This window comes from Pseudorasbora parva, chromosome 12 (assembly GCF_024679245.1).
Source record: "Pseudorasbora parva isolate DD20220531a chromosome 12, ASM2467924v1, whole genome shotgun sequence".
Taxonomy (NCBI): Eukaryota; Metazoa; Chordata; class Actinopteri; order Cypriniformes; family Gobionidae; genus Pseudorasbora; species Pseudorasbora parva.
The window spans coordinates 41,089,341-41,102,398 of NC_090183.1; the positions used below are offsets into that span (position 1 = coordinate 41,089,341).

Genomic DNA, 13,058 nt, shown 5'->3' on the forward strand with positions numbered 1-13,058 from the left:
ATGAGGTATAATATTTAATTAATTCATCAATTTTAATGTGTATTGAGGTAGGCCTACTACTAGTCGGCTTCTATCTTGCCTTGCTTTTATTGTTCGGAATGAACTATGTATGTCATTTCCATCCATTATATATTGCTCTGCTTAGAATTCTACAAATGCTATCGAGCCATATTTGGTTATGCATACACTACGCCTATTGGAATATATAGTTTCTCTGATTTTACGGAAACGAAGACGCCTAGTTTCTAAAACCAAGATCTACCACTCTTCATTGAACTTTGAATTAAATAACCCCATCCAGGTAACTAACTATCCACGAAAAGTGTCGCTCCCAAATGCATGTTATGTAATGCCACGGTTTTAGGGAGTGTCACAAAAGTTTGTTTCTCAGTATGTTTTTATTTTATTTACACCCAGTTGACCGGTAAATGTGAAATGTAAGCTAAAACATTAACTAAATCCGATGTTTATGCTATTTATGTAATGATTTTCAAGCGGTCAAGTAAATTATTTAAATAGTGAAGAAAATGTCAACTCTCTTTAGTGTGGTAATTTGTTGATGTACCCTTCCTTGGCCAGCGTTAGACTGCATACAGTCAGTTTCGATTCCGGAATCGCCTAGATAACATCCAAAAAATAAACTACTGACATATAAACAACAGCACAATGCCTTCTCTCAAAACATCATACGAAGTAGGGCTTGATTTTCTGGAGTTTCTGGGGCAGAGGATCTCGAAAACAGACAAAAACGAGCTTCGAGATATTTACAACTTTGAGTTTAAAAGGTTTGCAACAATGAAGCAGAGTCCCCGGTTCAAAGTATTATCTATTTAACGTAATCAATTCATGTCAAGTTTTGTTTTATTATGACTTTGTAATGAGAAAAGTTTGTATATGATCGTTTCGTTTGTGTATAATGTCATGTGTCAACATGTCTTTTTCATTGATGCAATAGCCTTGTTTTTCCAGGCTGAGCTCAGTTTCATGTGATCGTTTGTTTTTCAGGGATGAAAGCAAAGAACCCACATTTTCTAAAGTGATCAGTGCCTTAACATTTTTCAAAAAAGCCACTACAGTGGGTGGGAAAGTTATGTTTAGCGGGAAACCAAAGGTGAGAACCTAAATGATTGTATTTTGTGTCTTTTGGACAATTTCTATAAGCTTTGAGATCTTCTAGTGTACTCATAAATGTGACAAACTACATCAGCATCAAGCCATTTCAATACAATTTTTTAGCAAAGAAGAAAAAGCATAGCATTTTTCTCTCTTCTCCTCTTGACAGGTGCGCGTGTACTACTGCGATCAGTGGAAGTCCTTCACGCAGCAGAACGCCAACATGTCAGGCACAGATTCTGCCCCAGCATCCTCTTCCTCATGTCCTCCGACTACTAAACCTGTCCTGACTCCAAAGAGGAAGCTCGCTTCAGAAATCCTCAACAAACTCAGAGTGAAACGGTGATCATCAGAAATATAATTCCACCGTTTTTTTTGGCTGTCTAGGAAAATTACAATTCACTTTAAATACAGTATATAATTAACAGGCGTCCCTTCTCAATGGCACATTCTCCTTTTGAAACTCATTGTCGGATGTGTCTTTGTTTCAGAGCTGAGCTCATCAAAGACAAAGGAGGTGTTGAAATAACCTCTGACCCCAAGGCCACCAAAGGGAAAGTTACATTCATCATCAAGGAGCTAGGGAAGCTGTTTGTGGTGAAGTTTAACATTGTTAACCGGGGCGAGAGCTGCGTCTACTTCACATACTACACAGCTTTGCACAAGATGCGCTGCTTTACTCTCGTGGATAAGAGGAGAGTGAACCGTGTTTCTCCTCTTCTCCTCTGTCCAGGTGAGAAAAACATTGGGACTATAACCTTAGATAGATAGATAGATAGATAGATAGATAGATAGATAGATAGATAGATAGATAGATAGATAGATAGATAGATAGATAGATAGATAGACATGTAGGTTGTCAGATGTTCACAGAAATGTCACACTGATGTCTTTCTGCTAGGTGAGAGTTATGTAGTAGAAGTGCATTACAACGTCCACCATCACGGACACTTTCCAGCCACCATGTACTTTGAGTTCTGCCCAGAAGCAGATCCTCCAGCCACTGCTAAACCCTTCTGTATAGTCCGGGAACTGGAAGCAGTGGTTCAGACTGGACTCGCTGGAACACTGGGACCAGAGAGCCCGTATAATCCCAAACAGAACCGACGACTCCGTCCAGAGAACAGGATTGTGGAAGAAGGGATACCACCTGAGAGGTTAGGTCTGTCTGTCTGTCTGTCTGTCTGTCTGTCTGTCTGTCTGTCTGTCTGTCTGTCTGTCTGTCTGTCTATTTATCTATCTATCTATCTATCTATCTATCTATCTATCTATCTATCTATCTATCTATCTATCTATCTATCTATCTATCTATCTATCTATCTATCTATCTATCTATCTATCTATCTATCTATCTATCTTTTAGCAAGCATACTAGCAACTCAATTCTTAGAATGGTAAGCTTATTCAGTGTTGTTAAATCACTCTTCTCCCAATTGTATTTGTATAGTCTCATCACACATCAACTGACGATTATGGTGAAATTGAAGCCATATAACTACCCAACCTACTTGAAGCAGTTGGCCAGACACAAGCTGGAGGACTCCGACCGCCTACCACCCTCATTAAGGCAGCAACTTTCCAGAGTGAGGCAAGCACTCATGGACTCTCTTTAGAACAAAGTGGACTTTATTTGTATCCATGGGCGTCGGAAGCAAATAAAACGTGGGTGGGTCAGTAGGTGAGAGATAGAGAGATTACTCTATCTCTGTCTTCTAAGACAAAATATGATAGGTGGGGAAATTGTGTTGCGGGGGGTCTGGGGGTTCTCCCCCTGAAAAAAATGATTTCATAGATGTGATTTCCTGCATTATGGTGCGTTTTAGGCAATATCCCTTGCCTATACCAAAAAAGACCTCAAACCAATACCAATAGTCTAATGCAAAGGCTATATTCATTTGACTGCCATAGAAATCAACAGTTTCACAGATAATGATAATGAACAAGTTGCATGTTTTTTATGCTCCGTATCCAGACAGAAAAAGTGCCGTTTACTAAACGATTGATTGGGCCAGACAAAATTATAGAAATCACTAGATTATTTACCGTGGCGATAGAGTAGGGGTAAGACGAATTGCGTCAAGTTTTGACGCATATCGCGAGCATAGGTTCGAATCCGCCTTTTGCCACACTCGCTCTACTCCCTTTCCCCATCACATATCAGATCGGAAAGGTATTTATTTTCAATAAAAAAATTGAAAATATTAGAAAAGGGGAAATAAAGCGTTTAACATGTGTTTAATAATACGTTTCTTAATAAGTTTCTCGGTTAAGGGGTAGTCAATGTAAGCAGACATGTGCTGAATTAGAGACGATAAAAGTGAGTGGGTCCAATATCATTGGTCTTAAAAAGTGGGTGGGTCTTGTCCCACCCACACACAATGGTTCCGACGCCCATGTTTGTATCTCTCTCTCTCTCTCTCTCTCTCTCTCTCTCTCTCTCTCTCTCTCTCTCTCTCTCTCTCTCTCTCTCTCTCTCTCTCTCTCTCTCTCTCTCTCTCTCTCTCTCTGAATGCGCACTGGTCTGACATCTGTATGTTCTCAGGCGAGTGCTGGACACTCCTCTCTGCATGAAGATCTACACTGAGCGCTTTCACCTCCTTCTATACCTGGAAGAGATTCAGATGGAGGTGGACATCAAGAAGTACGATCTCTATGGCAAGACCATGACCCTCGACAAAGAAAACAAAAGGTTGCTCGTTCTCAAAGTGAGTGAGAAGCTAAATGATCACCAAATGTGTTCTTGTTTATGTCAGATGTTGCTACAGATTTCTTGGTCATTCACAATTATAGGTTCCTAAATATCATTTTTCATTTTTCTGATTACTCTATCTCTGTCTTTAACTCAGGTACCAGGGGTGGCAGAGAACAGACCGTCCGTACTGCGAGGAGATAAACTGAACGTGTGTGTGTCAAAGGACAGGAACCAGCCTGTCACACTCTATGAAGGCTATGTCCATCGTGTAGAACTTGAGAGAGTTAAACTCGGCTTCTCTAAAAAGTAAGAATTATGTAATATTTCAAACAATGTTAACAATGTTCCATAGATAGTAAATGTGACATATTTTTGTATGTATTATACATTTTTTAATTCATAAAATATATATTGTAACTTAATTAATAATTATGTAATAAAATAATGAATTAGTAAATACTTTTACTAAATTTACTAAACAAATCACAAACCAATTGTGTATGTATACTTCTGTTCAACAGTTTGAGATCAGTGAGGTTTGGTTTTTTTGTTTCTTTGAAAGAAATGAATACTTTTTAGCAAGGATGCATTAAATTGATGAAAAGTGACAGACTTTTCATTGACACATTGTTACAATAAACCTACAAATCTGTTCATCAAAAAATCTGGAAAAAGATGTATAATGGTTTCCACAAAAATATTAAGCAGGTCAACTGTTTTCAACATTGATAATAAGGATAAAAGTTTTTTTTAGCAGCAAATCAGCATATTAGAAGGATTTCTGAAGGATCATTTGACACAAAAGACAGGAGGAATGATGCTAAAAAAATCTGTCATAATCACAGGAATAAATTACATTAAAAAAAAAGGAAATTATAATATTAGTATATATAATTTTTTCCTCAAACTTGACAGACACTTCATTAACCCTTAAATAGTAGTCAGGTTTATTAAGACCATGAAATAACATTATTCATTTTTGGTTCTGTGTTTGCAGGCTTCTCAAGATGTTTGTCAGTGGTATGAAGTTTGATGTGGAGTTCAACATCAATCGCTTCCCCTTGAAGCTTCAGCACAGGGCAGTGGAGCTCGCTGTCCAGCACAAACTCGGCGATGTGTTGTTCCCCTCAGATAAGGGCATTGAACACACTGCACTACCACACCTCAGGTCTGCACACACACACACACACACACACACACACACACACACACACACACACACACACACACACACACTCACACATGTCTGTTTATGGACAGCTACATCCGCACGTGTTAAGAATTTTAACCTTGATGATGCCAATAAGATAGGAACCTAAATATACTGTAATTTGAGCTATGTAAAATACGTATTTTAATTTAAAAAGGTTATTTTAATTATTTGTATATTTTAATATTAATATGACTTATTGTGCTCATTCTTCAGGATGTTCAACAAAGATTTAGAGAACAACCCTGAGCAGAAGGCGGCAGTTCAACACATCCTGTCGGGCACATCCAAACCAGCACCTTACTTGATCTTTGGACCCCCTGGTACAGGCAAAACTGTCACAGTAGTGGAAGCCATAAAGCAGGTAAAGGCATTCACGAGGACTACTTCATGTGTTTGTTTCAGTGTTAAACAGCTGTGTGACTCATGAATCGTGTGTTTGTTGTTTGTATCAGGTAAATAAGTCAAAGGCCACAACCCATATCCTGGCTTGTGCTCCCTCAAACAGTGCCTGTGACCTCCTGTGTGAGAGGTTATTAGGATATGTGGACGCCCATCGCCTCTACCGACTTTATGCCCCTAGTCGAGACTCGCGCACTGTACCGCAGAAACTGCTGGTAAGAAAAATGCATGGGCTATGTCAAGAATAAGAGCATACTGCTGTTCTTCTTGTATTTGATGTAAGTATGTATAATGCTCTGTATACATGGAATATGCAGATGGTGACTGCAGAATAGAATGCAATGCATCTTGTTTCGGGATTGACAACCGATTACTGGATATATTTAAATATAATTATATTTCATGATATATTAATTAATTGTGTATATATATATATATATATATATGTGTGTGTGTGTGTGTGTGTGTATGTGTGTGTGTGTATATTTATATATCTATATATACAGACAAGCACACGTATATAATATAAACACAAACTTTTCTGTTAGTAGCGATTGTTGTTAATCGATTTGACAGCGCTAACAGAAGATGTATTCCTAAAATATCCATTCCCACAGAAACACAGTAACTGGAATAAAGCTCAGGACAGCTTCCTGCTCCCATCCAGAGATGCTTTGATGGACTACACAGTCATTGTGGTTACACTGGTCACCGCTGGAAGGTACAGCATGCCATCGTAACACTAATATAGCACCAGAATCTCTAGATGTGCACTCTAAGGGTCTCTGTGTCTGCTCTGAGGGCTAAAAATGAATATCTATTTGTGTGTTCTTCAGGCTCGTGTCAGGAGGTGTCGCTAAGGGTCACTTCACACACATTTTCATAGATGAGGCTGGACAAGCCGTGGAGCCTGAATGTATCATCGGGATTGCAGGTAAAGGAGGAAGGGTTGGGAGAGGAGAATGAGAACAAGAATTAGAACACAAACAGATAAGCAGATTGTTTATTTCTCCTTTGCGCTCGCTCTCTGTGCCCAAGGTTTGCTCGACCCTGTGAAAGGCCAGCTGGTTTTGGCCGGAGACCCGCAGCAGTTGGGCCCTGTTTTGAGATCTCCACTGGCACAATTACACGGACTGGGTACTCAAAGATTTGTCATGATTTTGCATAGGTTTCTTCTTCATTAACTTTCAGTCCTAACAAATATGGCTTGATATGATACAGGTCAGTCCCTCCTGGAGAGGCTAATGAAACACAACACTCTCTATCAGAAGAGCCAGGATGTTCCTTCTGGATATGACAGCCGCTTTGTCACCAAACTTCTCCGCAACTACAGGTGTTTTTTTTTTCTCCCATCAATTTTTGATGTTGACTGATGACTTACTGTTGAGTCATTCTTGCCCCATTCCAGGTCTCACCCCGCCATCCTCAAGATCCCCAACGAGCTCTTCTATGAGAATGAGCTACAGGTGTTTGCAAACCAGATGGAGCGGGAGGCCTTCTGCCGCTGGGAGCATCTCCCAAAGGAGGTACCAGACCACTGTACAAAAGCTCCTTTGGGTTTACGTTGTCTGACGAAGAGAGATATTTATAGATAATTTTGATATTCAGTCTGAATCAGTCTTCCTGAAATACTAAACACACTGTAAAGTGGGTATATCAGTGTAATCTTGTGTTTTTTTTAAATATGGGCCCTATCAACAGCAGTTATCATTTTGCCAATGGGTGTGGTAATCTGAAAATGAGGTGTGTTCAATTCCGCCATGTAAATAGCGAATCCGCCATGGTCCAAGTGCGACTGGCTTTTAAAAGGAATGTGAGATGAGACTCTGATTGGTTTATTGCACATTTTGCCCAAAACACACCCATGACTCATTAAGAGAAAAGGGACAACCCTTTTAACGCCAACCATTTTTTTCTGTCATTAAATTAGCAAAAGTGGATTCGGACAATACAGGACTGTCGTTAAAGCGATAGTTCACCCAAAAATTAAAAATGCTGTCATCATTTACTCACCCTTATGTTGTTCCAAACCTGGATTACTTTCTTTTTTTGTTGAACACAAAAGAAGATATTTAGAAGAATGTTGGTAATCAAACAGTTGACGGTAGCCACTGACTTCTATAGTAGGAAAAACAATACTAAGAAAGTCAATGGCTACCATTGTGTCTGGTCTTTTTAACAAGAAATTATGTCACAGCTTGAGAGTTGTAGTTAAAACCATGCAGGTTTGCAATGCTGTTTGACAATGTCTGTTGGAACTATGGTTTCGGGAGATGCCAAATTGTGAATGAAACTTGCAACCATAGTTGGTTAATGATGCTTTTGGGAGATGCAGATGAGAATCAAAAAAGGTGAAAATAGGAAGCTGCATATATATTGTACAATAAATGAATAAAGCACTTTTCTTGTTTCTGCGATGAACAGGGATTTCCTGTCGTGTTTCATGGCGTGATGGGGAAAGATGAAAGAGAGGCTAACAGTCCTTCATTCTTCAACGTGACCGAGATCGAGGTCATCGTCAGCTACCTCAACAAGCTCATGCAAACTCAGGGCAAGAAAGGCCTGCCGAAACTCAGCGCCAATGACATTGGCATTATCGCTCCTTATAGGAAACAGGCAAGACTGAGAATGGATCTCTGTATTTTGTGTTAAAAAAATTTGCTTAGAAATGTAGGATTAAAATTTGATTAAATAAATTATTTAAAAATAAACAAATAAATTAAAGGTTTAAACTCATCTTTCCTTTATAACATTTTTTTTAAAAATTCATTTAAGGTTGAAAAAATTCGTAAAGCTCTGAAGACTGTGGGGGAGTTAAACAAGTGGACAGAAATCAAGGTTGGCCAGTGAATTTTTCTTTTCCCCTAAAATTGCCTCTCTGAACCCAGAATGATTCATTTCTGCTGCTTGTTTATTTGGCTCTTCTAGGTGGGGTCAGTGGAAGAGTTTCAGGGTCAAGAGAGAAAAGTCATAATAGTTTCTACTGTCCGTAGTAGCATCAACTATGTCAAGATGGACCAAGACTTCAACATTGGCTTCCTCTCAAATGAGAAGGTATATATACTTCATCTCTATTGGATAAGTTACTATATATATATATATATATATATATATATATATATACACATACATACATACAACCATACAAGTCTTTATTTGTAAAAACATTAACATTATGAATTATTATAATATACATAATATACCATTTATAATAACTGTTTTGTATGTTAATATATTTAAAATGTAATTTATTTCTGTGCTGGTAAAGCTGAATTTTCCAGTCTTTCGTCACATGATCCTTCAGAAATCGTTCTAATATGCTGATTTGCTGCTCAAGAAACATTTCTTATTATCAATGTAGATTTTTGTGGAAAAGTGCTACTTTTTTTTAGGATTCTTTGATTAATAGAACGTAGCACTTATTTTAACTGGAAATATTTTGTGACATTATAAAGGTTTTTATTGTCAGTTTGGATCAATTTCAAGCATCCTTGCTGAATAAAACTATTAATTTCGCTCAACAACAAAAGTTCAACCAACCTCAGACTTTTGAATAGTAGTGTATATATAGAGCTAAACAAGACAAACAAGACCTACTGGTTGGCATTTGTGGAAGCGAATACTAGTTTTAGCTACAAGGGTAAAAGTTAAATAGTTTATCACATAAGCACATAATAACAGAAAAACATGTTTCTGACCATCTGTTTTATGTCCATATATTTAAGAGATAACAGAAATTATACCATCCAGTAAACCCTTTCTGTTGCCCACAGAGGTTTAATGTGGCCATGACGAGAGCCAAAGCCCTGCTCATTGTGGTTGGAAACCCAGTTATCCTAAGCAAGGATCCTACTTGGCAGAGGTAAGACTTTAGTTATGTATGTTCCTCTCAGCTTAACCTGTCACTAACCGCATGGCAACTAATCCCAACCTTTAGTGGCAAGCCCGCAGAAAACTTACAGACCTTTACATAGCATGTAGCACTCAAAATGAACCACATCCAAAAGAAAAAAACCTGACTGTTTTTCCTACACTTATATTTAGAAGCACTGCACAAAAGTTTGTCCTCTGGATCTGTGACTGAAACTAGATTTATTTGTTCATAGATTTGAAACTGGAAAGATTTCTGTTTAATTTCAGGAAATCGATCCAAAAGGTCACACTAAAGGCCAGTTGATACCAAAAAATGTTAACTGTAAAGATAACTATATCTTAACATAAATATTGTTCAGTTTATTCTAAGCGCACGCTGCAGTTTTGTCGTCTGCTGCTTTAAATTCTTAAAGGGACAGTTCACCCTAAAGTTAAATTTCTGTCATTAATAGATAAATAGACAGCAAAGCAATTAACACTTTCAAGGCCCAGAAAGGCAGGAAAGACATCAATAAAAAAGTCTATATGACTCCAGTGGTTCAACCTTAATTTTATTAAACACTTTTTGTACGCAAAAAACAAACAAAAATAACAACTTTATTCAACAATTTCTTCTTGTTTGTGTCAGTCTCCAACGCTGTTAATGTAGTAAATGCAGTGCAGCAAAACAAAGGCGTAGCTTGCTGAAGCCTTGATTTTGCTAAACTTTTAATATGCTGCAGACGATCATATATGTGGTACAGCTCTGTTTCACCATATTAGTACATTTGAGTGTGTTAAGTGTTATGTTATAATGTTACTCTGTATGTTCGTTCTGCGGCGAATATGAGATACTTGTGGCACACTGCAGTGAGCTAGATTGATATTATGCATGGTAAAACATTAGCCTGGATGCCAGCCGAACTCAGCCCCGCCCACAAAATTTTTAGGTCAGGCGGTTCGGTCTGGACTTGATCCATAGAGGAGTAATTATCCCCGAACAGAAACTGTTCAGACCAATGAAATCATCAGGGCGCGCTTTAGACGATGACGGACAGATGATCAACAGTAACGTAATCATGCACGTCATCAAAGGGGCTTGGATTATATTTGTTCGGAGAGCTTGTTTGTATATGCATTCACCTTCACAATTTCTCTCAGAAATGATTATGTTGGGTAAGTGCTCTGTGTATCATTAAATTCTTGTATTTTTTTACAACACCGGCAAAGATCGTTTATTCCAGCGCGCGTGCAGACAGGGTTGCCAAGTTTTTACAGCAAAACCCGCCAACTACTAGCCCTAAACAATAGCTTCTCGGGGGGTTCTCCGGAAAAAAAATGGTGTTTGGGGGGGTAAAATGTGTTATTTAGGCAAGGTTGCCTACTAAAATGTGCACTCATGGGTCTATATATCACATAATGGTCAACCCGCAGACATAGAAAAAAAACGGCGGAAAAAAACGCAGACTTGGCAACACAGTGTAGTTGAGCTCTGTTGACATCACTTCATTGCTCTGGTTGGTTGTAGCTCTATCCAATCGAGGTCTTTCCTGGTTCGGATGAAACAGGCCACGCCCAATGGAGCAGTTTCAGACTCGTATTCTGACTAGAATTGAGTATGACCACGTCAGGCTAGTAAAACATGGTACTTGCGATAAATTAGGAAAACTAGATTTAAACAATAAGACTAACTGTGTTGAGCAACATAACATTAACAATGATTAGTTTTCTGTCAACGAATGTCTCCAAACAAATGCTCACCTGTCTAATAAAACACATCATATATTAAAGCGTCTCCGGTGTTTCCATTGTTTCTACAAAATAAAACCGGAAACCGAGTGTAACGTAGGCATGATGTCATTGATAGGCGACGCACAGACACGATCTGTGTCCTGGTTAAAACTGCTTATTTCTCTGGATTTACACATTCTTAGAATCATTTGGGATAATGTAAGTACACAAGTCAACAAAATTGCTCTATTATTCTAGTGTAACATTGTTCATGTGATTTATTTGGGATATATGAATCCATAAATCTTACAGATTGTGCCTTTAACCGATCATCTGTTCAATCCAGTAATGCAGTATTTTATTATCGTGCATTTATTTGTGTAGGTTTATCCGGTACTGTGAGCTTGAGCAGGGCAACACTGGCTTTGACTACAAAGATGCTGAAGGAGAGGAGGATGTGGTCAGCCGGCTGGCATCTTTAAAAATCAGCTCTGATGGTACACAGCCTTACATAACACATCCAGACCTGAAGTGTGAGTGTAATATGTGCTTTTATGACTCATTGCGTGTTTATTTCTAGATATGGACGAGAGCCCACTACAGCAGCATGTGCACCCGGAGTGGAGAGCTGAACAATGAGGACCAGATTTACAAGAATCACACAAGACCATCAGTTTACATCCAGAGAAAATGGGAAATCATTTTATTTTATCAATAAAACATTATTGACTTGTCACATAAACTAATTTTAATGTTGATTCCAGCAAGTTAAACAATGCACATGTCTGATTCATTTCATAATCCAGCAAAAACTGTCAATTTATAACCTACTGAGTTAATAATGGAGAGATTCTAGGTGAGTGATCAACAGCTGTTTTTTCCAATGAACAGGATTAATTTTAATGCTTCATAGCACTTTACTGAAAGTATTTCATTGAAACAGTGTTTCTAGTGAGTAAAATGATATTAAAATCACTATAAAACTGTGGTCTCAGTCATTAAAAATGTATTTTAGTGCAATTGCAAATTATTACAATACACATCAATAACTGTTTTTTATAAGAAACTTTGTTTTAAGAAATGGGATTTATATTATGGCATTTCGAATATTTTCTGGAATGCATGACTTGATGGCTGTTATTTTATTGTTTTGTATGTCTTATGATTGTACTTAAAAAGAAAAACAGACAGAAAATACTTGGCTAATTGTTTTTCAAGTAAATTACTTAACATTTGTAAGCTGGATTACTTTTCATTCCATGTAATTTCACACAAATGGAAAAAAGTGCAACATTACTGTTTTGGAAGAAAAAAAAGTTTATTAACATAGGTTGGTTTCACTTCATTCAAACATTTACGACTAGTCCCGTTTACAAAGCACTGTTACTATGAGCGCTCAAACAAATCTGGATTAATAAATCAAATGTAATACTTCCAGAGAAAAGGAGGAGACCATATGAACACAGCAGATTGATCTCAGAGGCCAGTAAGCCTGGTTGCTGTAGTAATGTCCTCATGCAGACGATCACTTCACAAAGGACATACGTCTATTCTCACACCTGCACTGAGGATTTCATCACAGATCCCACAAATTAGTACATTAAAAAATGTCAATAACAAGTTCCTCCTTTTTTTGCGAGTAGTGTGTAGTTTGGATGTAGCCTAATGGGATGTTCCTTGTGCATTGTATTGTACAGTCAGTGCATTACAGTCAGTGTTTTAATAATGCCCTGTTTAATAAATTAAAATCCATGGCATAGTGTCCAAGGCGTCCAAAATGTATACGGATGGTTAGTTTAACGCTCTTTCTGATGGACCTAAACATAAAATACCCCAAGGAAAATTTGCCATTTTCTCACTCTTTTTGGATGAACCTCACCAAAAAAATGCCTGCATCATATTTTACCTTAAAATAAACCATATTATATTTATATGGCGTGTGTGATTTGACGGCACTAATATACGAGTGTGTGTGTGTATATGCAGACATACATATGGCATGTGAGATTTGACAGCACTAATACACACACACACATACGTGTGTGTGTGTATATATAT

The 13,058-nt window shown here is 37.9% G+C and overlaps 1 protein-coding gene across 1 annotated transcript; it reads left to right on the top strand.

The window, feature by feature from the left end:
• The first annotated feature begins 592 nt into the window (after positions 1-592).
• mov10a (Mov10 RNA helicase a) lies at positions 593-13,052 on the top strand. The gene is made up of 22 exons (XM_067460321.1): positions 593-785; positions 1,006-1,111; positions 1,283-1,455; positions 1,605-1,846; positions 2,015-2,270; positions 2,561-2,701; positions 3,656-3,818; positions 3,960-4,111; positions 4,803-4,973; positions 5,232-5,379; positions 5,471-5,632; positions 6,035-6,138; positions 6,254-6,351; positions 6,456-6,554; positions 6,639-6,750; positions 6,826-6,943; positions 7,842-8,033; positions 8,193-8,255; positions 8,346-8,471; positions 9,191-9,279; positions 11,385-11,497; positions 11,581-13,052. Exons 1-22 carry the CDS (start codon positions 667-669, stop codon positions 11,637-11,639), a joined length of 3,006 nt encoding a protein of 1,001 aa, XP_067316422.1. The 5' UTR covers positions 593-666; the 3' UTR covers positions 11,640-13,052.
• The last annotated feature ends 6 nt before the right edge of the window (positions 13,053-13,058 follow it).